The sequence below is a fragment of the Delphinus delphis genome, chromosome 10 (genome assembly GCF_949987515.2).
Source record: "Delphinus delphis chromosome 10, mDelDel1.2, whole genome shotgun sequence".
Lineage (NCBI taxonomy): Eukaryota > Metazoa > Chordata > Mammalia > Artiodactyla > Delphinidae > Delphinus > Delphinus delphis.
The window spans coordinates 39,179,913-39,206,605 of NC_082692.2; the positions used below are offsets into that span (position 1 = coordinate 39,179,913).

At 52.3% G+C, this 26,693-nt stretch overlaps 1 protein-coding gene and 1 long non-coding RNA gene across 3 annotated transcripts in view; one reads left to right on the forward strand and one right to left on the reverse strand.

The window, feature by feature from the left end:
• Positions 1-16,680, forward strand: part of LOC132432066 (uncharacterized) — a 34,012-nt gene extending 17,332 nt beyond the window's left edge. The window contains exons 2-3 of the long non-coding RNA XR_009520831.1: positions 4,777-4,912; positions 16,099-16,680. This is a non-coding gene — a long non-coding RNA (uncharacterized lncRNA). The remainder of the gene's footprint in view (positions 1-4,776; positions 4,913-16,098) is intronic.
• The window catches only part of SCUBE3 (signal peptide, CUB domain and EGF like domain containing 3), a 33,317-nt gene extending 7,673 nt beyond the window's left edge, over positions 1-25,644 (reverse strand). The window contains exons 1-9 of one of the 2 annotated variants that reach the window (XM_060021957.1): positions 25,560-25,644; positions 11,944-12,066; positions 10,832-10,957; positions 8,941-9,075; positions 7,837-7,959; positions 7,528-7,644; positions 2,878-2,994; positions 811-933; positions 182-298 (exon numbers count right to left, since the gene is read on the reverse strand). In XM_060021957.1, the coding sequence (XP_059877940.1) occupies positions 182-298; positions 811-933; positions 2,878-2,994; positions 7,528-7,644; positions 7,837-7,959; positions 8,941-9,075; positions 10,832-10,957; positions 11,944-12,066; positions 25,560-25,644 (1,066 nt within the window). Of the gene's footprint in view, positions 1-181; positions 299-810; positions 934-2,877; positions 2,995-7,527; positions 7,645-7,836; positions 7,963-8,940; positions 9,076-10,831; positions 10,958-11,943; positions 12,067-25,559 lie in introns of both variants that reach the window. The other variant, XM_060021956.1, reaches the window with a different exon arrangement.
• Positions 25,645-26,693: the final 1,049 nt, after the last annotated feature.

A 26,693-nucleotide genomic window follows, 5' to 3' on the forward strand; every position in this document is an offset into this window, starting at 1 on the left:
TTCCCTGATACTCTAATCTCTCAATTGTCTTAATCTCTCCCACTTCATCATGATGAATGCAGACATGGCACATGCACCTGGGGATTGCCCACAGCCACCAGCCAACTCAGGGACTCGTTCAGTTGAAGGGTGAGGAGTTGAGAGGGGCTGGGTGGCTGAGGGTCCAGATTTGCTGACTTACCCCCACAGTGGGTGACACCATACAGTAGGTAGCCGTGATGGCAGAGGCACTGGAAGCTCCCTGGCGTGTTGACACATATGTGGTCACAGGTTCGATCAAAGGAACACTCGTCTATATCTGGAAGAGCAAGGTTTCAAGCCGCTGAATCTGTCTTGAGGCACATGACCCTGTGACTCTGTGCTCAGGTGAAGGGCCCCAGGGAGGGGCCTTGGCTCTCTCCCTTAAACTGAAAAGCGTTCCTACCTCTGGCCCAGCCCTAAGATCAGCAATTCAGCAATGCCTACCCACCCCCTAAGCCCGCTCCATTTGGAGTCTTTGGAGTCAGGAACTCTTGAGGTCCGGTGCCTATGGATCAGGGCCACCACGTGTGGTTAGACTGGTCAGATCCTGCCAAGGATATGAACTGGGGTGAAATCCATCCCTCGCTTCTTGCCAAGCCATGTGCCCCAGCGTAGAGCTGGTGTGCCCAGAGGAAGGGGCACATTTGCTAATTCACAGCACAACGCTACCTATGGAGACTCTCCACAGTGTCCTTTGAGCTTCTCAGGCTCTGGCCCTCTGGCCTCTTTGAAGCTCTCCTACCCCGACAAACTCTCCAAAGGGTTTGTCCTTGGCCCAAGTCTGCTCACCCTGGCAGTTCCTCTCATTGATGAGAAGCTTATAGCCCTTCTTGCAGCTGCATTCGAAGCTGCCCACTGTGTTGCGGCAAATGTGGTCACAGCCCCCATTGTTCAAGCGGCACTCATCTATGTCTGGGGAGGCAGGGCAAAGGAGAGAGAATCAGAGTAATACTGAAGGCTGGGGACAAATAGGGAGACAAGATCCCTCCCTCCCTCACAGAGACAGGGAGAATCAAGGAGAGCCCTGGGCCTGCCTCTTTCTCTCTCCCGTCTCTGTTTCTCCCCCTTTCAGGGTATCTGTGGCCATTAGTAACAACCTTGTTTCCTGAGACTGAGTCTTCTTAGAAGGGGAAAGATGGGAACCAGTGTCAGGCCCTCAGGTAATTGCCTAGAAGTAGGTGGGCACCTGACCTACAGGGGGCTAGTCCATGCCCCTCACTCTGCCACTGACAGCCCCTCCCAAGAAAGCTGGTGGACAGGGTTTATCCCCTTACTGTCCCCCACCCCTGCCTGCCATAAGAGCACGGTGGGGGGGGGGGGCGGGGGGCAGAGAGGTGGAGATTCAAAGGGGCAGCGCTTCAGAGAGGAGGAGCTAGAAGAGAGGCCAGGCAGGGAGGACAGGAGAGCCAGTGAGGCTGGGGAGCTGATGGGGGGAGGGGTGGGGGCCAGGCAGGGGGCTGGGCTGTGAGAGGTCTGGAGAGACTCAGGCCTGAGGCAGCTTTCAGCACTAAGAAGGGAAGGGAAGGAGGGGGGTGTGAGCGGCTTCCTTCCTGAGGTCAAGTTCCCCAAGCGGGTGGCAGACAGGACCCAGGCTGCTCACCCCTACTTGGGGGAGGGGGCAGAGGGGGCAGTCTTCCACTTCACTCTTAGCATACCTGTCAACAGTCCTTCCTAGCAGCAAACCTCTCAGCTCTGGCTGTCTGACCTGCGGCCCCAGCCCTCCCCCGCACCCCAACCTCCTCCGAGGCCTCTCTACCAGCTGTTGGGCCAAAAGACACAAAGAGCAAGCCCAGGCCTTCCTCCAGTCCCCACTCCTTGTGACCAAGGGACACAGACCTGATGAATCACAATTTTCAGTATGGCTACCCTCCCTTTTTCCTCCCCCGCTCCACCCTTCCCCTAAACCTGGCTAATTAAAAGGTGGGGAAAATAGAATGGACAATGTGGGACATTATACCATAATAATAGCTAACACAGAGTGTTCCCCATTTGCCAGGCACTGTTCTAAGACTTTACATATAGTTTATATGTAACTCATTTAATCCTTACAACATTCCTATGAGGCAAGCACTTTACTTGGTGAAACTGAGGTGCAGAGACACTAAGTAACTAGCCCAGGATTGCAGAGTTAATAAGAGGCAGAGCTGGAATCTGAACCCAGGCAGCCAAGCTCCAGCATCAGTGCTCCCAACTGCTACCCTAATCTCCCTCTGACCAGGAGAGCCTTTCCTCGGGGAAGGTCTGGGGAATGTGGGTTAAGAAGGTTATGGAACACACCTGTGACCTTGTGCATACATAGTCAGGGCTCAAATATCCTTCTAGACCCAGGAACAAACGTGAATGGCACGTTCATTAACCAAGAGGGTTAGGGACCCATAGGGGAAATGGGAATAAGAGTAAGGAAAACAAAGTGGGGCAGGGGCAGGGACACTAAGGAACTGGCTGGACTTTTTTTCTTTTTTTTTTTTTTGCGGTACGTGGGCCTCTCACTGTTGTGGCCTCTCCCGCTGTGGAGCACAGGCTCCAGATGCGCAGGCTCAGCGGCCATGGCTCACGGGCCCAGCCTCTCCACGGCACGTGGGATCTTCCCGGACCGGGGCGCGAACCCGTGTCCCCTGCATCGGCAGGCGGGCTCTCAACCACTGTGCTACCAGGGAAGCCCCAGGCTAGACTTTTTTTGTGCCCCTTGAACTGAGATGGGGAAAGGCGGGCAGGAGACAAGCCTTAGTCACAGCCTCAGTTATTTACAATCAGGATCGTCTCCAGGGGCTTGAGTAGGTCCCACAATAGGTACCATATCTCTGGTCCCAACCTCAGCCCCTTACCCTTACACTCCTGTCCTCCAAAAACCCTTACCTTTGCAGGTCTTCCTGTCCGGCTGCAGCATGAAGCCCACAGGGCAGCTGCAGTGGACGCCCGTCGCTGCATCGTGGCACTTACTGTCGCAGCCCCCGTTGTTAACAGCACAGGTCTCTGTTTAGGAGGGAGGTGGGAGATGGTAAGCTGGTTATCAGCTCGGAGGAGTCCCAAACGTGAGGGTATAGGAGGGAGCACAGAGGCCCAAGGGAAGGCCTTAGCCTCCCTGTGCTTTAGAAGGAGCATTAAGTGGAGGCTCCCAGCCCCCTTCCTCCCATCACTCCCGCCCCCATCCCCTCACAAGTACAGCCAAGCAGTCCACTTCCCTGCCCCCTACTTGATTGAAACAAGGTGGACAGCAGTGAGGCAGGTACAAGCCAGAGCTGTCAGGCAGGAATGTGCTGAGGGGGTGGAGGAGGTAGAGAGGGGAGGGCGCAGGGAGGGATGGAAGCTAAGTAAGGGTGGTCCCCGCCGCCAGGGATCAAGAAGGGACAATAGGAGTTTCCTCCTCTTTCCACCGACTATCTCGACTATCTCATTGGCGGGTGGGGGGTCATGGTGGGACAATCCTGGGAAGAGTGAGCCTGGTGATTCCTAAGACAGCTGAGAGATGACCGTCAATCCATTTCCCCTTCCTCCCTGCTCAGCTGTCTTAAGAAAGATCCCAGTTCCAGGACTGACTGCTCATCCTCAGAGGAGACAGCTAGTACTCCATCATTTCCCAGCCCCTTCCTGGCTACCTCCAACTCCTCCCAGGCCCTCCTCTTAGTTCCAGAGGGAGATAAGCTGGCTGTTCTGTTGTTGTTTTACTTTCCTAATGGGGGAAATACTGTCTAGGCTAGGGGAGGGGGCAAAAGGAGAAGAATCCAGAGGAGAAGGAAGGGCGTAAGAAGATAGGTGAGAGAGTTAGAGAACCTCAGAGCTAAGTCTCTTCTGTTGACCCCTCCTGACTGATAAGCTTTCCCTCTGCTGAGAGGTCGGAGTTGGGGGAGTATGGATGGGCCACTCTCCCTATTTTCTGAATTCAGAGCAGGAGAAAAATAGAGGTTTAAACTGCAGCTCAGGAGAGTGAGATGAGCCCAGGAGAAAAAACATCAGCTCAAACAGTGCAAGGCCCTGACGCAGGGACTGTGAGGGAGGTGTGGTCCATCCTCTGGGGGGCCTAGAATTCTCCCATTAGAGAGACAGAATCCTGAGGCCTCCACTAGGGAAGAGAGGAGAGAGGTTCTCAGAAGCAGGGGAGCTGAATGAGAAAAGCGCTGGGAAGTACTATCATCTTCTTGAATCCTTGACTCCTAAAATTCAGGCCCAACCCTTGTCACTGAGGAGACCAGCAAAGCAAAGACTCCAGAAGAAGCCCAACTCTGCCTGTGGGACCCTGGTCATGCCCTGGACCCTCAAATGCCCAGGTCTGGGAACAGCCACAGTGGGATCTCCTATGTGCCACTCCCACATTAAGTCTCTCCTAAAGTTCCCCGAGACCATGGGAAGAACCTAGGAGGGAACCTTGACTTCAGGCTCCATGCCCAGCCATCCCCCACAAGAGTGGTCTTAGCATAAGAAGAACCCCTCTAAGCCCTGGAGCAGGGAGAGGGGAACAGAGATCTTGCACCAAGTCTAGTCAATTCTGAGGGATCCAGGATGGGGAGCAAGCAGAGCTGGCACGCTGACCATCCCAGGCTGGACCAGGAAGCTGGGCACAGCTGACTGCCCCTGCAGGGCAGAGCTCTCCAGAGGGGCCTCTCTGGCTGCCTCAAACCTCTGCTCCTCAGGCTGTGTATTTAAATCACAGTTTAATCTGTGCTTATTCTGTGTCAGGCACTTAGTAGATGCTATAATGCTCTATCTCCATCATCACAGCAATACTAAGAGAGGACTCTTATTCTCCCTCTTTTACAGAAGAGTAAACTGAGGATCAGAGAGGAAAGCAGCTTGCTGAAGGTGGCACACTGAGAAGGTGGCAGAGCCAGGATTCAAACTCGGGTCTGTCTGAACTCAAATGTCGTGCACTTAACCATTATGGTGGGAGAGAATGGTGAGTGATGCTGGGACTGTGAGCTAATACGGGTAAGAACCCAAGGAGGGGATGGCATCTAACCCTATCCCACCCCGATCTCAGTGGGCACGATGGGTAAGTGCAGCTGGCTGGGTCTTTAGCTGTGTAGAAGGCAGAGAAAGGGAGGGGGCAGATGGCTGGGAAGGGGTGAGGTGTTAGAAGGTGGGACAAAGGAGCAGGAGAGGAAGGAGAGTGACAGGATCATAGAAAGAAAACCAACATGAAGGCTCCCAGGCCAGCTCGTGGGGACTCAGGTTTCCTGTCACTCAATGGGCCCGGTACCCAGGCTGCCAGGGGAGCCCGTGGGCATGCGGTTAGTGGGAGCCCCAGCGGGTTAGCCCTTCCCCTAGCAAGCCAGCGAGAGCAAGCGGAGAGAGCAGACATATTTACCATTAGAAACGGCCTGAGGGGGGATGTGCTGCTCTAGCCGCCTTTCCCCTGTTTGACATTGTAAAAAAGCTGTTTAGATGCTGCGCGGGAGCTACTGTGGCCCTCTGTGCCCCAACCCCTCCCCACCCTCCTCCTCCCTGCAGGCCCAAACCGCTGGCCCCAAATGATGAGCTCTGAGACTCCTACACTTCATTCCCCAGGGTTGTCCTGCCTGGTATCCTCCAAGAAGCCAGGCTCCCACCGAGTGACTGATGGGAAGCTGAGTCTCAGAGAGGGGCAGTCATGGGCCCAGTACTACGCAGCATGCCAAAGGCAGAGCTGGGATGCAACCTCAAGTCTTATAGGCTGCCAGATCCCAAACCCCAGAGGGTGCCCACCCTTTCTGCTAAACCGTACCGCCCTCTCAGCCCCCCCACTAAATCTGGATGTCCTGATGGCCCCGAACAACGAAGTTTCCTTCTACCAGGGCTGGGGAGAAAAATGAGATACAGGTCAAGGTAAAATCAGTTCTACTGGAGAAGAGGGAGAGGAACTTGGAAAGGACATAGCTATGAACCTTAGAACAGCCTCATTTGCTCTCTTCTGCCTCACTTGGCCATGGCCCAGAGGGTGGAATGGATCTTGACTAGAGAAGAGCTCAAGCTTAACAGGAGTATTTTCAAAAGCAGCCGTGCCCAGGACTATCTAAACAGAAAGACATCAGAGAGGGACCTGGCCTCACACCCATGGGCCCCAAGTTCTGTCCTAATCATGCAGCTTTTCTTTGGGGACTGCATGCAATTTCTTCTGGGAGTCTCTAGGATGTGTGAGTGTGTCCAGGGCATCGTAGGAGGTTTGGAAAGCAGAAGAATTAGACTTATGAGGGAAAAAACGAAAGGAGCTGGAAAAAACCAGCCTGGAGAAGGCAACATGAAGACCCAAAAATGTTCCAAGATTTGGGCGAGTTAGTTCAGAGGGAAACACGCAGCAAGAGAGATTTTAATTAAGGAGCTTTAGAACTGTGTGTGCAAGTCTCTGGAGCAGGTACCTGAGGGAGACCGTTAAGAGCACCGTCTGCTCCCCAGTTCTTGTGACTGGGGGAAAGGCAGTGCTCTCTGCAGAGACGGGGTGGGTCTCTGGAGTGAGATGGGAGAGAGTCTGGTTCTGAACCGGAATATCTTGTCTCTCATAAACACACCAAGTGACTGTGTTCACACCTTCCCATCCCCAGCATGTTGTATCCCATGAGATGAACGTCCATTCATAAATATCCGTGCCCACAGGACAAGCTTGCCCCTGCCTGGCTCAACACAGCCTTTCCCCCAAACTCTCCGCGTTCATTTCCCACTTTTCCAAGGGGACACCCTGTCCCACTGTCTTTCTCAGCACTCTGTGAGCACATAGCAATTGGCCTTCACAAACAACAACAACAATAAAAACTAAAGACTTTTAGAGAATTAGGAATTAAGGAACTGAACTCATCTACGGGACCTAAAGATATGTGAGGTAAGGCCTAGGAATTCAGGACAAGGGGTCCAGGGGTTAAGAAGGCCCCAAACCAGGGTGAGAGGGATGGGATGCTGGAATTGGCGAGGAAGTGGGAAGGCTACAGGCAGAGCTCCACTGGAATGTGGAGGAGAGAGGAGGAAATGGGGGCCTAGGGTAAGAGGACTGGAAGGGAGATTTAGAGGAGAGCAAGGAGAGAGAGGAAAAGATACCTGGAGCCAGGAAACCCCATTTGTCAGTTCAAGGCTGGTTGTTCCAGGAAAGAGCACTCTGTCCCACCCTCAGTTCCAGAGTGGGGACACTGGGTTGTGACAGCTCCCATCTTACCATACTTGTCAACCAGGGCCTCTGCTCAGGCTTAATCCATTGCATTGCCCCAGCTTTCCTCCCCCTTCTCAACCACGGGCTGCGTCAACAAGCACCTCTGCTAATTATTCCCAACCTGGCAACACTTTATCCTGGACTAAGAGGATGGTGAGGCTCCCAGGGGTGGGACAGCAGGACCAATGGGTGGGGGAGGAGAGGAGGGTCAGGTGAGCCCTTCAGTCTCTCAGAGTCGTCTCTCACTAGACCTGGCATTGTCTGGGTCTTCAACCCACTCACCAGTCATTCTGCTCTCAGCACCCGGGCCCCATGTGTTCCCCCCTCCCCTGGTTCCCAAGGGCCCCTACCCCCACCCCCATCACAGGTGGACTGAGTTCTCCACTGGCCTCACCCACCGATGCACGTCTTCCCGTCGGTATGGAGCACAAACTTGACATGGCAGCCGCACCGGGGACCCTGCTCTGTGTCATCGCACGTGTGCTGGCAGCCACCATTACCATAGTTGCACGTCACTGTGCAGAGAGGGCAGGAGGCCTGTCAGCTTGCTTCTCCCTGGGCACCCCAGTTCTCCATAACATGGAGACTGGTCCTCTAATCTAGCTGCCTCTCCCACGCTCTCTTTTCTTCCCACCTCTTGCTGCCAAGGCCCCACGCCCTTCCTCTTTGTCTCCCCTCCTCCCCCACTGCCATCCCAGTTATCTCACATTTACAGTCCCGTTGGTTCTTGGTGAGCTCGAAGCCAGGGCGGCATTCGCAGGCAATACCCCCTTTGGGTGTCTCCCGGCAAATGTGAGCACAGCCGTGGTTCTTGTTCATGCAATTCATTCCTTCTAAAAGGGAAGAGGAGGGCGGTGAATGTTCTGTACTCCTGCACGCCTAGAGGAAGAGAAACTAGAAGGGATAGCTGGGGCCTAGGGAAGTGGGAGGATTTCACTGAGGCTACAACACAGAGGAGACTGGCTCCCCCTCACAGGGCCCCTGTCCTGCCCATAGAGCTGGGTGCTAATGAGCAGAGCTCAGAACTATTCTGAATGAGATATAAGTATTGACAGCCAGCCTCCCAACCCTGCATGATCACCCTCTCCTTCACACAACCAAAAACTAGTGTCTAACAGCTGCCCAGCACTGTGCTGGCACTGGGTGGATCTAGGAAGGATCCAGAAAAATGTAAGACATGATCTCTTTCCTCAAAGAGCTTACAGTCAAAGTGGGAAGAAGATAAGTAACATTTATCATGTGAGTGAGGAGTAATTAGTACAGATAATCACTGTACGTCTTATTCAACAAGTATTTATTAAGCTCCTACTACAAGCAGGGCAGTATGTTAGGTTCTGGGGATACGAAGATGAATTAGGCATAGTCTCTGCCCTCAGGGATGTCACAGTCGGCGGGGGTGGGAGGGTAATGGCGGAGTCACAGAAACAGACAACACATACCCCACTACGCCTGCCTGACCCTCCCAAGCCAATCCAAGGAATAAGGCATGGGTGAGGTCCTCTCAGACAGCATCGGCTTACGGCTCAGCCATCTACAATTAGGAGCGACACTCATCTTGGGTCTGGACACAGAGGATGTCCCATGGTAGCCTCAATCCCATACGGACCCCCAGCCCCAAGTGAATTCTCCCAGATTTTCCTGTAACCCCAAGTATCTGTCCATGGAACCCTTAGGATGTAATTGGGTTGAGGGACAAGAGAAGAAAGAGTAGCAGAGGGTGGGACCTAGGGGTCACTGAGGGGAAGCTCCAGAGCAGGTGGAGAGAGAAGCCTGGGAGTGCAGGGCTGGGCCCTCCCAGGTCACAGGCTGACCTTCCGGCCGCTGGATGCAGGTGTGCTGGTTGTCGCTGAGGAAGAAGCCCTCCCGGCAGTGGCACTCATAACTGCCCATCATGTTGACACAGCTCTGCTGACAGCCACCGTTGCCCTCGGCACACTCGTCCACATCTGTGCAGGATAGGTGGTTGGTGAGGCCGTGGGTGCGGGCCAGGGTCTGGTCATGCGCTGGGACTTCAGCACCCAGGGCTGAAAGCAGTCTTAAGAATCCAGCACACATGCACATCCCCTCCACGGAAATCCAACTCCCAGCCTTACGCTAGGCAGTTCTCACCCACTCATCAGCTAACGTTCCACTGCTTGTGAAGAGGCCACCCTAAGAGGGAAGAGCTGGGGAGTTACGCAGGTGGGGAGGGGACATTCCAACATGGCCTCCCTTTCCTTCACCTGTTGAAATTGGGTCTGAAGGCGGAGGAGATTAGGAAAGGAGTCAGAGCAAGAGAAACAGAGATGAAGATGAGGATGGAGATTGACAACAGGGAGGAACTGTGGGCAGCTGGTTGTGATGAGCAGCCAGGGAATCAGGGCTCCATGTGCGGGGAGAGCTTTGGCCACGGTGCTGAGGTTGGAGGGGCAGGGTGGGGAAAGGTAGTGAACTTCAACTCATTGTGGGGCAGGGACCATTTCTGTGGACAGGCCATGACCCCGTCCTTCCTCCCCTTCCCCCATGCCTGGGCTTGCTGCCACATTCCCTAGCCTTTCTCCTATTTTGGTTTAACAAAACAAAGTCTGGTAGCTTGGCGGGGAGAGGTGGGGGAAGAGCTGCCAGGCCACACCCTGATTGCCAACCCCAAATCACCACCCCCAGTCCCCAAAGCCAAGCTCATTCCGGGGCTCCCACTTCAATGCCTTGACTCCATCTCTATGCTACTTACTGCCCTCCCAAGTTCACAGTCCTTCTCAGTTTTCCTTGGCACAGGGAGGCATCAGGGAGATGGACCCAAATGGACCAATCTAGCTCCTAAGGGGCCTGACTCCTAAGGGCCTCATCTGTCCTTCTCTTCCCATCCTCTCTGCTGCGCCCTGAAACCCTGTCCTTCACCCTTCTGGCCAAGGGCAGAGAGGCCCAGATCCAGCAGGCTCCTGCCCGAGAGATGCATCTGTAGGGAAAGCCAAGGAGGTAAACGTTTTTTTGCCTTGCTCCTGTCCCATCTCCTACACCCCTGACTTCTCCCTATCCCTGTCTTCCTGCTCTTACCCCGTCCTACATTCTATCCTTCTGTTTGCTCCCTTCTATTCCAGCCTTGTGATTTTGCTACTCTAGCCAAGTTCTTTCCTCTAGTTCTCAGTGGGGAAACTGAAGCCAAGGGCATGGATGACTTAGGGTTCCCCTAAAAGCCAAAGGTTAAGAGTCTGAACCCTAAACCCTAAGGTTAGGGAAGCATCAGCATCCCCCTCCTCCTCATGGTCATCGACATTCCTCCCGTTTATTGAGCACTTACCATGTACTAAGGATTGTACGGGGCTCCTTACACATGTTCTCTCATGGTGAGTCACACAGCAGCCCTTTGAGTGGGATACCACCATCCCTATTGCCCAAGGCTCCACAGCTAGTAAGCAGCAGAGCCAGGATCTGTCTGGAGCCAAATCATCTTCCTACCGTGCTCCACCTCCCGTGACTAAGCCCACTACTGTCATATCCTGGCCCTTCCCCTGAGAACACTTTCTAGCAGCATCTCCTTCATGTTTTTCATCCAGCAGAAGGATTATTTCATCCTCAGCATCTAGTTTCCAGGGGGAGGCTGACTTGGTTTTCTATTTTGTGGGAATGCAGCTTTTTGTTCACTTTCCTCTTCTTGCCTGGGAATAGAAAAGGCTAAAAACACCTCCTCCTCCACAAGACATGCCCTGCCCCACCCTCGCTCACCCAGACAGTTGTGTCCATCATGTGCCAGGTGGAATCCATCATAGCAGGTGCATCGGTAATTGCCAGGGATGTTGACACAATCGTGCACACAACCTGCATTATCCTCCCGTTCACACTCATCCACATCTGTGGGCAAATAGGAGTTGAGGCAGCTGGACCCACCTGCCTGCCACCGACTGTCCCCCCCTGGGTTCAGCCTTATGGTGCTTTTTTAGAAAGTATATAACCTCTGTGTATGTTTCTGTATGTGTCTCTGTTTCCCATAGTTACTTTCATAGCCTACAAACTATTTTGCATTTTGCTACTTTCATCTAAACTTAAGTCATAAACATTTTTACGTTTCCATCCAGTCTTTCCAATTATCACTGTACATGGCTGCAAAATATTCCATTATGTTGCTACCTCATAACTTATTAATCCCTTTTCTCTATTGTTAGTTTCCTTCCATTTATTTTTCTATCATAAATGATGCATCAAAAAACATATTCTCCCATATATTGTTTCTTTGAATTTCCTTGGAACAAGTTCCTAAACATGAAATTCCTGGGTCAAAGAGTATAAATAACTTCAAGATTCCTGCTAGTATGACAAAATCACTTTTCAATTCATAATGTCACCAGGAATGAACAAGTGCCCCTTGTGGAAGTCTTAACCAGCACTGAAGGTCATAAATTTAAAATAACATCTCGACTGCTTTAATTTGCATTGCTTTAATTATGAGGAGATGTGTTTGTTTATAGTATGAATTTCCCCTAGGGTAGATTGCCTGTTCTCATTCTTTTGGGGCATGGCATAAGGGTCTAAAGATGGAGGTTCCAGTGTCAGGGAACCTCAGGCCTTAGTCCCATGATTCTGATCCCCCCACCCAGTCAGGCTGTATGGCCGTGAACTGTTCCCACCAGGGCCTTAGCCAGCATATATGGTGGTACCTTTGTGCAAATTAGAAAATAACACCCTCTCTGGGAAGAAACAGCTTTCCTCCAGCCCTCTCCCCACGCCAGCAGGGACTGCAGGCCTTAGTGTAATGTACAGCGTGGCCAACTGAGAGCAGCTCAGTGGGGGTCTCCCCTCTCCGGCAGGTCCCCCTTCTCCAGGTGCCCTCCCAGCCTCACCTTTGCAGTGTTTACCATCCCCTGTGTAGCCAGACTTGCAGATGCACTTGTACGACCGTGGGGTGTTCTGGCAGATCGCATCGATGTGGCAGTTGTCAGTCCCCTCCACACACTCGTCCACATCTGGCAGGGGCAGAAGGAACACATGAGACCCTCTCTTGGTACCTCCCAAGGGGTGTCTTGAAGGTGGTCCCTCAGGGCAAAATCCCCTCTCCTCTAAAATAGAGGGCAACCCCTCCAGAAGCGGGTGGCCTCCCCTCCGATTTCAGAATCTTTCTGAATTCCTGAAATTCCTGTAATTTCAGGAATTCAGAAAGAACGCCCACTCCCCTCAAAAATACTTAATCCACAATGACAGCTAAAATTCCATCATTTGAAACACTCCTCTTTGATTTAAAAACAAACAAACAAAAAACCTTTGGACTGGGTAGGTAGCACACTTGATTAGAAACATTCAACCTAGGGTGAATTAGTTTACCTTTCTTAGGAGCAGACTTAGAGGGAGGGGGAAGAGAAAGGCACGGGGACAGTGGCCTCTGGGAAAGTGGCAGGGTCCAGCGACTATTGGTAATTCAAGGAGGAAGAAAGGGAGACGGGGCATCTGCGGAATCTTCATCTGCCTCACAATTCTGCTTGAGACCAGGCCTGCTCCCACTTGCCCACCATGGCGCCAAGAATCTTTAAAGGAAAGAAGTTCCATCTCGGAAGATTTGCCTAGGCCCATCCCTCAACAGCAGAGGGACTAGGAGCTGGCAGGGGCTGTGGCACCAGCAACCTGAAGCCTGATAAGTGCAGCCTTTGCGGCTCTCCAGCTGATTCATCCAGGCCCATCCATCCCATCACCCTGAGCTCTTTCATCTAACCCCAGGTGTACCTCGCTCTGACACAAGGTGCTACTCACAGAGCTATGCTGAAGAAGAGGCCACCCAAGATCTAGCAGAAAAGCCAACGTTCAGAAAGGACATAGGAAAGAGAATAATTTATCATCTTTGGGCAAAAGACTCCAACTTCTGGGGCAATGTTACGGTGCCCATAAAGCTGAACCGAAGTAGGTGAAAATGTTTCAGTCAAAAATGCGTTATAATGTAAGGCTGTGGAGGTTCGGAGATGACTCTGACCAGCCAAAAGGAGAGACAAAAAAGTAACATGAAGCAGGATGTGTCGAGTGCCATGAGGGCATTAGAGATACGGAAAGAGGGTCCTCAACCCTGGCTGCACATCAGAGTCAACTCCCCTAGGAGATATCCAAGTGCTACCTCCAGAAATTCTGGTCAGCTGGTCTGGGCTGAGACCTGGTCATCAGTATTTTTCTAAAGTTGCCCAGGTGAGTCTAATATGCAGCCAGGCTGGAGAATCTCCATTAAAGGGAAGATCAGAGGAGGAAGAGACAACTTCTAGCTGTGAACTAGGAAACCCAGGGTACTGTAGCAAACTGCAAGCAAAGAAATGGGATTTGAAATCAAGATCCTAACCTCCAAGTGTGATCTGTGGGTCACAGAATTGCTTGGCTTTTGTTAAAATGCAGATTCTTAGGCCTGACTGCTGACCTATTGAATCCAAATCCTTAAGGTGCTTGATATATTTTTTATTGAATGAATGAATGAGTGGATCAGTAATTGCTCCAATTTATAGACACCCATGAGTCCTAGCTTGAAACAGTTAACGGTTCTTTTCTTTTTGATGTCAAGAACTTCCGGGGTAGGACTAAGGCTTCCTGGGGCTAAGAAGGGAACTGAAATTTGGAAGAGTGCCCCCAAACACCTGCCTCAAATCTTCTGGGCTTCTATTCAGCTCTGCACTCTACTCTCCAACTCTTTGACCCCTCTGCAGCAGTCCACCACGCCCAGTGATCTAATTGCTGTAATTCACACTTAGTCTCCACCTCTCTCAGGCTCTGCAGTCATGGTATCTGCCTGCTAGCTCACCCTAGGAAGTCATCCCAAAGTGAATGGATGGAGAAGAGGGGGCATACAATTCTAGTTAATGAGACAGGGCAAGAGGGACCTGTGTAGATAGTAAAAGGCTGCATGGGGCTTCCCTGGTGGCGCAGTGGTTGAGAGTCCGCCTGCCGATGCAGGGGACACGGGTTCGTGCCCCAGTCCGGGAAGATCCCACATGCCGCGGAGCGGCTAGGCCCGTGAGCCATGGCCGCTGAACCTGCGCGTCCGGAGCCTGTGCTCCGCAACGGGAGAGGCCACAACAGTGAGAGGCCCGCGTACCGCAAAAAAAAAAAAAAAAAAAAAAAGACGCTGCATGGACAATCAGTTTGTCCAACTGATGAAGAGAAAATGGTACTAAGAAACGCCCTATTGTAGAAAGACAATAATCAGCCAGTCCCAGGTTCAAATCCAGCCCTACCACTCTCTAGGGCGTGTTTTCTGATTCTCTTATTTGTTCCTCTTTAAAATGGGGACGATAATCCCTTCTCATGAGAGGCTGTGAACAGCTGATGAGATAATTTGTGTAAAGTACCTAATAAAGCATCAGAAGCTTGAGATGATAATCATTAAATCACTGATTCAGATAACAGGTGCTCTATGACTGGGCTAAGATGGTAGCCACTACGCACATGTGGCTATTTAAATTTAAATTACTTTAAAATTCAGTTCTGTAGTTGTCCTGGCCACAGGCCAAGTGCTCAACAGTCATACGTGGCTAACGGCTACCACAGTGGATAGCACAGGTGTGGAACATTTCCAACATCGCAGGAGGTTCTACTGGACAGCACTGCTTTACGAGTTCTGAATAAGGGATACCCTGGGCCCGAGTGGACCAAAAAAACTCCCTGAGGAGTGGGACTCAAGTTTGAGTTTTGGAAGTTGGGTAACCATTAGACAGTTAGAAGGGGAAAGGACATTTCAAGTGCGGTTAAATGCATGAAGAAAGACCAGGCACTCGGAGGTCCAAGTCCTTATTCTCTGTCCCCACATTTGCACATGCCCTCCATGTTGGGGAAAATATCTTTTAACAACTAATTCTAATGTTTGAATGGAATCCAAAGTTTTAGATGTTCTTATTGGGTCCCCCGGAGGCAAAGGGACTGGTTGATCACCCCCTTCCCTGTGGTAACCCTTGTGAGTCTTAGCAGGTACAGAGCACTGGGCAATGCCAGTGACTAATAATCATCCTGTTCATCCTGCTTTGAGCCCTCTTCCCCTTCTGTGTCTCTCCATCCCTTCCCCTTCTGTGTCTCTCCATCCCTTCCCCAGCGGCCAGGACAACTTGGAAACTCATCTGGAAGCTCCTCCTCTAGGGCCATCTCAGAGGTACATGCTTGTCTCTGAATCAGCTGGGGCTTTACAACAGTCTACATCAGGCTGGGCTCCGAGTTCTTCCGTTTGCCTCTGATTCAATGCTCACCGGTACTATAGAGTGGATCCTTATGCTGACTGCAGCAAACCCAGGCTTCCTGGCAGAACCTTTAGACCCTTCAGGCAGTTGGGCTTTTCCTGCCATCTTACCCCTCCCCCTCATTCCCTGCTCATAATACTTATCCCTCTCCAACACCTAAACCATTCTACCCCTTTTCACGCATTCACACATCTCATTCTTCACATTTGAAATGCAGTCCTTTCTTTTTTCTTGTAGCCACACTGTTCCCAGCTTCCCAAAACTGGCTCAAAAATTGTCTTCCTGGTAAGCCCTATTCCTGGTAAGTTCCAGGTCCTAGGGGACTCGGTTTGCCTCAGCTCACTTGCAGCTATTACTGAGTTGCTCTGCTAATACTTTAAAGCCATCTTGTGTGGCGTGTTCAGCTTTCCTCACTTGGCTGGTCACTCACTGAGGATGGAATTATTACTTGGATGGAATCTTTTGAAGCAGAACAAGCCTAAAACAGAGCTCTGAAGTAGGGCCCCAAATTATACCCAGTGTCTCCTTTTGCCAGTTCTTTCAGAGCTCCCCCCACATGTGCCCACCCCCAATTTGCCCATGCAGGGATCCCTTCAACACCCATGGGCACAGTCTCATCTTAGTTCATTCTCTCAGGGTACAGGTGTTTACTAGCTGGCCTGACAAACCAGGTGATACTGTTGGGCAGGAACTGGTTTAGACCAGTGGCTGCACTCTGGGATTCCCAGGGGACCTTTTAAAAAATGTGATTGTCTGGGTAATTCCCTGGTGGCACAGTGGTTAAGAATCCGCCTGCCAATGCAGGGGACATGGGTTCGAGCCCTGGTCCGGGAAGATCCCACATGCCGCGGAGCAACTAAGCCTGTGCGCCACAACTACTGAGCCTGCGTTCTAGAGCCCGCGAGACACAACTACTGAAGCCCACGCGCCTAGAGCCCCTGCTCCGCAGCAAGAGAAGCCACCACAATGAGAAGCCCGCACAACGCAATGAAGAGTGGCCCCCGCTCACCACAACTAGAGAAAGCCCACGCGCAGACCCAACACAGCCATAAATAAATAAATTAATTAATTTTAAAAAATGTGACTGACTGGGCACTCTCTTAGACCAGCTGCATCAGGATCTCCAGGGTGAGTCTGGACTGCTCTCTGTCTTCCTTTCCCAACTCAGATAATGTGATAGACTATTTGCCCAAGCTGGGAAGAGACCAGGGGCAACAACATGACAGAATGTTTGAGAAAAGGGGTTCTGGAGTGATACTGTGTCTGTTCAAATGCCAGCTGCATGCATGTCCTTGTGGTCCTGGGCCAGCCTCTGAACTTGCCGGCTCCTTCCTCTGTAGATGGGAATAATGATAACAGCACCTCCTCATGGGGCCACCATGAGTGTCAAATGAGTTAATACTTATCAAGTACTTAGCACTGCAGTACAGGCATACAGTAAATGCTCAATAAAGGTCGTTATTTTATTCCTTCTCTCCAACCTTCTCCCCAGTATCCTTTCTGAACCCCTCTCCCCTTCCCCCTTCCCCTTACCAAAGCCCCATTTGAGGCCTGGTGTGGGGAGATGCGGCACTAGGGGAGCACGCGATGGTACAGGGAATTTGGGGGAGACATATCCTTAAAGGTATCTGTGTCACTGCCTACTCTGCCCATGCTGGGAACTGCCCAAGCAGCAGGTGCAGTGGGTGAGAGGCCAGTTGGGAACCAAAAAGCTGCCCTCCACAATCCTCTGTAAAGGCTGTCCTTTTGTGCCCTTTCCCCCACCCCAGGCACTGGCCTGGATCACAAGCTGAATCAGGGGAGAGTGGTGGCTGCAAAGACACCACAGACAAGCCAAGACCTCCCTGCCTCACCTTCTCCTGGCATGAATGCACAGGTCTGTAACGGCAGCAGCTTTTCCCCGCACCATCTGACGTTTCTTCTGGATTTGCTTCAGCACCTAACAGAGCACTGCATAAATTCTGCTAAACAGGGAGGAGGGGTGGGATGAGGTGGGGGATATGAGGGTTAGAGGACAGACTAGAAAACGTGGATTATTACAACACAGGCTTAAGCATTAAGATTCCCTTCTGAGGATGGGGAAGTGTACCCTAAAAGGGAAGCAGGAGGACCCCCAAATAAACACTTTATCTGCTTCAAAATTTTGCCCAGGTCCAGCTCTGGAATAACCAGGGCAAATGAGCAGGAATGCAGGCTGCAGAGAAGCAGATGCCCGTAGGTAGAGTCTACCCCATCTTGACGTTACTACAGTTGTCACGGTACTACTCAGAGGGGCTGGGGGTAGTTGTGGAAAAATTTGCTGGGCCCATTGCAAAGGTCCAAAGGAGCCTGCTTGGTGTCCTCATGTGCCCACATGGCTGTGGCATCCTTCTTGCCCAGCCAGGATAGCCCAGGATGTTTGCTGTGTCTACCTCATTCCTCTAGTTTTCTCTCTTGAAATGCCTCACCCATCATTGACGACCGAGTGTAGGTGCCACTGCTGGGAAGCTACCTTTGACTGGTGCAGCTTTCTCTAATTTACTCTTTCTCTTTAACTCCGAAGGATTTACTGTCAGGTTCTCTCATCCTCTGACCAATCGCTATCTTGTGATGCCTCTTACATGCTACCTTACACCATTATTTAACTTTTGGTTCCTGTGTATTATCTTCCTATGGAAGCTCTGAGCTCCCTGAGGCCATGGCTTCTGAATCTTTGAAACCTGTACAGCAGCTAGAATAGAGGTGAGCATATTCATTCAACAAACAGTTATTGAGCATTTGCAACATGCCAAGCACTGTGCTAGGCGCTGGGCATTCATCAGCGAACAAGACAGACTAATATATATGTATATATATGTATACATTTTTTTTTAAATTGGGGTATAGTTGTTTTACAATGTTGTGTTAGTTTCTACTGTACAGAGAAGTGGAATTCCTTGTGCTATACAGCAGGTTCTTATTAGTTATCTATTTTATACATATTAGTGTATATATGTCAATCCCAATCTCCCAGTTCATCCCACACACGCCCCCCCGTCCCCGCGCTTCCCCCCTTGGTGTCCATACGTTTGTTCTCTATCTGTGTCTCTATTTCTGCCTTGCAAACCAGTTCATCAAGACAGACTAATATATTAAAAGCATTTAGTAAATATTTGCTAAACAGATGCATGGATGGATGCATGGATAGATGGACGGGTTGGTGGGTGAGGGGATGAGGTCCATACTGTGGCATCCTTTCTGTTCTGTGTTACTGCAGAGAAAAAGCTTCTTTTCTCTCCTGTAACCCCACAACTGTTCTGGGTAGAAGACAGTCCCAAGAAATTTAGTTTTAAGTTAAGGGTAGGGAGACTGGTAACTCAGAAATGGTAAGATACCCACTTAAAGACATCTATTTGGTCATGCTGAAGCCAGAAGAGATGGGACCAACAAATCTAGTATAAGAGGGAATCCTATAGAATACACAGGTCCTCAGGGTCTTCAGATGCTATTTGGGACTACTCAGGCATCTCTTCAGAGTATCCTTGTCAGATAGACGTCCCCCAGCCTCAGTGCTAACACCTTCTCGACAGGACACCAGGGGCCAACGTTCCATTGCTACTCCTGGTCAGTTCCCCTCTCCTTTCTTCCATGTTGCCTCCCACATCCAAGTAACATCCAGAGTAGAACCAGCTCAGGTTTTGGCCATGACACCCTAACCTGCAGCACGTGCACGTATGTGTACCTGCATATGTGCATATCTGCTCATATGCAGGTACCCGTATGTGCGCATGCTGGAGCCTGGCATCCCAGCTCCGGCTTCTCAGGCTGTCTTCCCAATTTGGAACTGGGCTGTGACCTCAGCTGGAGCCTGGGCCCATCCTCAGCCTGGACAAAGCCTAGTCAGGGATGAACAGGCTTGGAGAGAGTCCAGGAAACCACACAGACGACCCTAAGGAGAGGAGACAGAGTGTTTTGTTCTTTTTAAAAAAGTACGCTTCCCTCTCCTACAAGCTTAGCCTGCTCAACTGAAGAGCCAGGAAAAGCAGTTGGTGCTTGGTGACTGGAGAGGTGCAGGGCTGAACTTGACAGTGTCCTATCTTATTCCTAATCCAGCTCCTTGCTTATTTGAATGTACCCCTAAATGGACAAGAATTTTCTCCCTTTCAGTGTGGACTAAACCAACAACCCTGAGTCAGAGGTGTTTAGAGGATGGGTAGGGTAGAGGGTAGTGGCAGTGGGGAGGCAAGAACAGAATACCGGAGAGGGAGTCAGGCCGTGGGCTGAGACACATTCCCTTTTCATGATGATCAGTCTTCTCTCTCCAAATTGATGGGAAAAAATAACAAGATAAACAGTGATGATGTCAGATGATGTATAATTCCGTTAAGCACGCAAAGTTCTTTCATGTAGGCCATTTCATGTGGTTCTCAAACAGTCCTGTCTCTCACTGAATCGATGAGGAACACGCCCAGAGACAGTATCTTGGGAAAGAGAAAACAGCTAGTGCACAGCCAGGACACAGGTTTTCTGACTCCCAGTCTGGTGCTCTCTCAGTATACAATGTATTTTATAAACGTATGAGGGAGGAATCATGCCTTAGCTGTCATCGCACCCCCCCCCCCCGCCCATCCCCACCCCGACTCAGCACTTAGTTCAGCATGAAGCAAGCGTCCACTATGGAACCACGGAATGGCCTGGAACTGACATTTGGATGTTCCTGGGAGTAAGTCAGCAGTAGGCATACAGATGCTCCCAGGCTTTGGGCATGGGGGCAGCAGGGAGGAGGGCAGGGCTGTGTGTGGGCCGCGAAGGAGGGTGGTTGCACCATGGTGGGAGCAGACAGAGTTCCAGTGAGGAAGGGGTGGGCAGTGCAGCAGCGGGCAGGTGTCTCCTGCCCTTGGATTCACTAGGCTGGGCGAAGCAGCTGGTTAGAAACAAAAACAAACACCAGGGATACAGGTTCCTGCTGTTAACAGCTTCAAACCGCCAGAGGAAAACTCCAAATAAATATAATTAGAAACTTGTAAAAACGTCCTCTCTGTAAACCTGCTCCCCAGGGTCTACCCTTTAAGCGCCCCCCTTCTCCCAGCTCCCCCCAAGCCCACATATCCTGACACTCCACCCTCTCCGAGGGATTCCTTAGATCTGTTTCCTTATTCTGGATCTTCTCTCCAGCCCAGCAGCTCCTGCCCAGGTCTGTCCTCAGCTGTTACCATCAGTGACCAGAGGCAGATAGCCCCTGGCCTGAGGATCTGACATCCAAACCCCACAGATCTCTAGGGCTATGGTTCTAGCCACAGGGAAACCATAGGTAAGAGTGAGGGCCACCACACCCTATTTAAGGGGCATCATTCTGCCTGTAGGGCCAAATTGCAAAATCCAATGGCAACTACAAGACGGTGCCTTGGTCTGAAAAGGGGAGATGTCTAGGTTGGAGCACAATAGAGAGAGCTAGTCTTGGAAACTGAGACTATATGGTGTGGGGCAAGAACTGGGGCCCTGGGGCCTTGCCCAGAGAGTACTCAGTTTCCAGGACACAAACATTTCAGCTCTACTTCCCAATGCAGTTGGATACACGTACCTTCGCACACACAGAAACACACACGTGTCCTGCAGGGGCTGTTTCCAGGGGCAAATACCCCACTTAAGGACACGGTAAGAGCTATCAGGTATGTGAGGCCCCAGGAAAGTGGGGGTGGGGGTGAACAAAAGAAGAGTAGCCACATGACATAGACTCGGGCAGGAGAGAGTGAAGCAGGGCCCAGGGAGAAAAAGGCATGAGATTCAGGCGAGAAGCCTGGGGAGCCCCAGCTGCAGGACTGGGGCTTGCTATAGTGTCTTCCACCTTCAGCAGGAAGGATTTTGAAGAGATGCATAATCTCAGCGCCGAAAGGGACCCTACTGATACTCTCGTCCATTTCGTAAGTGAGGAAGAGAATTTCAGTTATTTCCTCAGAGGCCCCAACCCTCGGGCTCCGCATTTACCTAAAGCCACTGGTACCTACCATACTTCCCACCCTGTGCCATTTGGGGCTAGCAGTATGTGGGCATGAAAAGAAGAGAGTGGCCAGTCTGGTGACAGAGGGGCCAAAGGGGACGAGGAGGGGAGGGGCCACGTTCCCACTTCGTGCAGGCAGCTGGCTCCTCTACCCCTCAAACATCCCTGGGTTGGCAGCTGTATCACTTTTCCCCCCAAGGACCGGCAGCCCCTCTGTTTCCAGACTCCTGTCTAATAACTGAGCCTGAAGAAGCTGTCCCCAGGTCTGGGCCTCTTGTGGGTACCGCCAGCCTCAGAGTAACTCTGCAGTTTCCAGCCCTGACAGGGACTCTTTCTTATGAGTGGTCATGTGCTAGGGGTATGGGACGTCAAAGGAGGCCCACACCCTGACACGCAGGGACCAGAGCCGGGGGTAGGGACTGGGGTTAGTTCAGGCAGCAAGCTCTTTACCTCCATCTTCTCAAGACGGTCTGAAGCCATCCATTCCCTTCCCCCATGCTCAGTTCAAGGCTCGGGACCTAGCCATTCCACTTCTTTACTTCTCCAATGAAAACAAAATGCACGTTGCCTGCTTCCTTTTCCCTCTCACCAGAGCACAGACACACACTCACACACCCTGAGTCATGCACACGCACGCTCACATGCCCCAGTGAGTGCACACCGCGCATTCCCAAACTCACACCCAGGGCCGGCTCCTTTTACAACAGGTCCCAGCCGCTTACATCTCAAACCGGTTCTCATGTGCTCGGATTCCTGAAGGTTTCAGGAAACAGTCTCATTTAGGGGTGCTGATAACTTTCTTCGTTCTCTGCCTGTAGGAATTCTGGCCTCGGTGTCTTCTAGTCCCCTCTCACTCATTCCACCCTGCAGAGACTCGGGAGATGAAGGGTGAGAAGGGGAAAAGTTCTCCCCTGGCTCCAGGCTTTCCCCACCCCCTTAGAGGACATGTCACTGAGAGAAGAGAGGTCAAAGGGATTCCTGAGGAATTTCTAAGCAGTCCACCCCCACCTCTCCACCCTTCTGGAAAAATGAGGGGTGGGGGTCAGGCTTAAAGGGAAGATCAGGCTGCAAGAGTGAAGGCTGCCTCTCCCTCTCTCTCCCCAGTGTGGCCTGGATGGGGCACGGGCAATAGCCGGCTGCCCACGGGGCCACCCTCACCCGCTGACACCGTTATGGTTTTCATTTCATATTTTGGAGGGAGGGGCTAGGAGGAACAGTCCCCTCACTGTAAGAGCCGGCCACAGGAGCCCAGGGAAGCGGGGAGGAGAGGAAACAGCCACATTAAAGAGGAAGAGAGGCGTGGGGGAAAGAGAGAGAGACACACACATACACCCAGACAGAGACCCGGAGAGACGCATCGAGACAGAGAGACACTGTCTGCTGCCAGATGAACGCTCTCAGTCCCAGGGATGGTGTTACTTGGAAGCTCTAAATATACGACTTTATCAAAATTCTATCCCTAATGAGGAGAGGAAACAACCAGGTAAACTAAATGGCCAGGCTGGCTCTCCCAGCCGGCCCTGGGGACAAGTTTTCCCCAGGAGGCCAGGAGACCTTTTCATTCAGCTGTAACCTGAGCCCCATGCAAGGATTAGGTCTTTTTAACCACTGCTGCACACCACCACCCCCCCTCAAAAAAAACAAAGCAAATTAATGCTTTTAAGTTAACAATTATCCTGGTTATCCAGTCTGTCTACTTTAAAATACACAGACAGGCACTTGAAAAACACTCAAAATCATGTACCCTCATGCTCACTCATTCCCAGTCACACACACAGTTCTCAAAGACACTAAAACATCTGTATACATGCTTAACAACTAACTCACAACAGAGACATACACCAGCTATGTCACCTGTGGGTGATCATGGTAAACCTCACACACACACACACACACACACACACACACACACCTGCATACTCAGGGTTCCCTTCTGTGTCCCTCCCCTCCTCTCCATTCCACACCACTTTGGTTCTCCCCTGGTGAATCTCTGGAGAAAAGGGACAGAGGCCCAGATATACCCCGTGCTATAGTAACTCTTGGCAAGATACTTGCCAAGGTTCTTTGTATTTTAAAGACTTGCTAGAGCTTCATTTAAAAGCATGTGGCATTCAAAGCACACCTTCTGGCACTGGTGATACCCTGGAGATATGTCTGAGAGCAAGGAATGTCCACAGCACCGTCTATGACCCTGCCCGGTCAATACTTGTCCTTCCTGCAACATTGGCCTGTAGATTTGGGACCAGAGATGTCCCCCTATACCAGCAAACCTGTTGTGAGGCAACTCTAGAAGACCAGGTTGATAAATTTCCTGAATAGTAGGGTTAAAGGTAGCTGAAACGACAGGCTTGGAATCTACGCCCAGCCAGACTCAGGGATCAGAAGGAAGATGTGAAGCTAACTGCAGCCCAGTGGCTCAAATGTGAGATAAGCAGTGGGCAAAACTATAGTCTGTAAGCTCCTTGAGGGCAGGGCCTCCGCTCTGGCTGCGTTTCCCACAGCAGCAGCGGGATGAAATGCAAGAGGGAGCCCTGAAGTACCTCCGAGAGATTCTGAGTCCCTCTGTCCCTGAAGGATAGGTTGATCTCTCAGGCTTGAAAGCCTTGGCTTGACGGCACCTGTCCCTTCTCGGAGTCTCCATCTGCCCCACAAACCCCCCCTGAATATACTGCTTGCTCCTCCGTTTGGCCCCGGCCTCACTAGGCCACTACAGACACTGGCTTCAACTTGAAAGAGGCCCTTATCTCGTCTCCAGATTACTGCATGAAATCTGTTCCTTCCTTCAGACTAAACTCCCTAGCTAATTCCATGTTATGAGTAAGTCAGCATGCACTACAAAAACCACCTTTGTTTATGAAAACACAAGCAAATCCACAGTGGGAGAGGGGCTACTCCCAGCCTGGGGGTGGCAGTGGTAGTGGGCTGTCTGGAACCAGGACTAGAGAAGAGGCAGTTTGGGGTTGCAAGGGGTGGGGGTGGGGTCTGGTATTTGACAGCCAAGGGTCTCTAGTGTTTGGGTTCTGTTAAAGGACAGGTTGGAGGAGGAAGGGGGTAGTTGGAGAGGCAGTGCTTGGGGAGAAAAGGATGACACTGATATAGCACCTTCCTTTTAAGAGAGTGGGAGCCCATCGAGGACACAGAGCAGCTCACGAGCCAAGTGCTCAGACTCCAGGACACAGCGACCCGACTGCCAGAGACTCAGACTGCCCCAACTCCCAAGTTCAACTTTCCCTGGTGGCCCAGCCACCTCCACACCCCAACTTGGCTTCAAGAGGCCCCTAGGACAATAGGCAGAATCATATTCTCCTGGGCAAAGCTGTGGCATGAGGAATTTTCTTTTTGTCCATATAAATCTCTTCCTGGGTGAGGACTCGATGGGGGAAGGGTGCAGCAGGAGGTCAAGGGGGAGGGGAGTCTGTCCCCAAGAGAACTGTAGCCCACCAGCCTGGTTTCTGCCAGCACAGCCTTGGGACTGGCCAGGCAATGAGCCTGGGGTCAGGGATGGGGGCGGGAGGGCCTCCCTGTCTCTCTCTAATTCCTAGAGGGATCTGTCAGAGCTCCCCAGCCTGGAATTTTACTTTGTTATTTTAATGCAATTCTGACCTGGATTTAAATGGAATTGGAAACCCAAGGCCTTAATAAATAAATATTATGATAAGAAATGAAAGCCATGCAAGACGAAAGAGATTTCCCCCCAAACAGGCAGAAATGCGACATTCTTGCCGGGAGCCAGAGTCACAGAAATTTTCTTCTCTTCTTCAGCCCCCTACCATCCAGAGGGAGACAGTTGGTTTTTTGGTTTTCCTTAAAAGATCCTATCTTTGTTTAACATTTTTCTGATAAGACAACTTCGAAATTTCTGTCTAACTTTGAAGACTGGGGGCGAGGGGAAGAAATATAGCATGGCTGAAAAAGTTTTCATTCTTTCAGTCTGTCCAGGCCAGAACTTAAGTTTTCTGACAATGTTTGAGAGGAGAGAAGATTCTCTCTCATACTTCTGGAGGACAAGAAGTCTTTGGAAGATGCTGGGGTGAGAATGAAGTCAGGCAGAATTCTGAGATGCGTGGTCACTTCTGCCCAGGGCTCCCCAAACTTCTCACTCACCCGCACCGCCCCTGGCTCCTCCAGCCTTTCGCCTGGGGCGCAGCGCCCAGAGGTCAGGCCCCCAGCCGAGGAGTGCGGGTGCACAGTGCCCGCTCCTGACAGCAGCACGCCTCCCAGCACCTGCCCTGCCCCTCGGAAATCGCGCCCCCGCCCTCGGGCCCTGCAGCCCAGGCAGCCCGGCGCCCGCGCGCCCCTCCTTCCTTACCTTGCACGGCTTTGCTGTGCTGGGCGGCGCGGGCGTGGACCAGCAGGACTAGCAGGCAGAGCCCGGGCACGCGTCCCGAGCCCATGGCTGAAGCTACGGGCGGCCGGGCGGCCGGGGCCGGTCTCGCGGCCCGGGGAGGGCGGAAGCGGGCCGGGCCCCCTCGCGCCGGAGGGGGAAGGGGAGGGGGTGCCCCGCCGGGGCCGGGCCGGGGGGTGCGGGCGCGGGGCGCGGACCGCGGCGCCCTTGGCGAGAGGCTCCCGATGCTGCCGGCTTCTCCCGGCCCGACGCCGGGGAGAGCGAGGCGGAGAGCGGGACGAGGCTGGGGGCGCCCGGCGCCGCTGACGGAGGGGAGCCCCCGCCCTCTCCAAGCCCGGCTCCGCTAGCGGCGGCGGCGGGGCTGCTCCGTATAATCCCACCCAATTCCCAGCTTCGTCTGGAGAGAGCTGCAGCGGAGAGCGCGCAGAGCCCGAGCGAGGGACCTGAGAAAGGGGAGGGGAAACGCAGCGCCAGAAACACGCCCTTTCTGCCTCTCTTTCTTCCTCCCTCGCTCTTTCTCCTTCTCTCAGGCTCCGTCTCTTTTTCTTCGCCTTTCTCCTCCTCCTCCTCTTTCTCCTCCTCTCCTCGCTCCTTTTCGTTTTCTTCCTCCTCCCCCTCCTCCTCCACCACCTCCTTTTCCGTGCCCTTTTTTCTTTCAAATGGGGCCTCGGCGCGGCGGCCGCTCCCCCTGCGCGCCCGGGCGCGGCGGCCCCCTCCCCAGGCTGCCGGGCCGCTGCCTGCAGGAATTTACAATCCGGCGCTGGGGGAGCGGGCCCGGTCTCCATGGAGACGGCTTCCCCGGGAGCAGGGAGGTCAGGCGCAGACCGCGCACAATCAATGGATCAATGCAAGCACCGCTCGGCTCCAGACCAAACAGCACCCGGCTCCGGCTCGTCCTGTCTACCGGCGGAAAGAGTGGGGGAGCTAGGGTGCGCCCCCGCGCTCGCACGCGATGAGGGCTGTGCGACGCAGGTTTGCACTCACACCTACAACAGGAGACAAAGAGAGTGAAGGGTGTCGGGGAGGCTGGGCTAGACCGGACGGGCACTCAGGCTCGCTCGCCGACACAGCCCGACACGCGGGACACAGCCACACGGG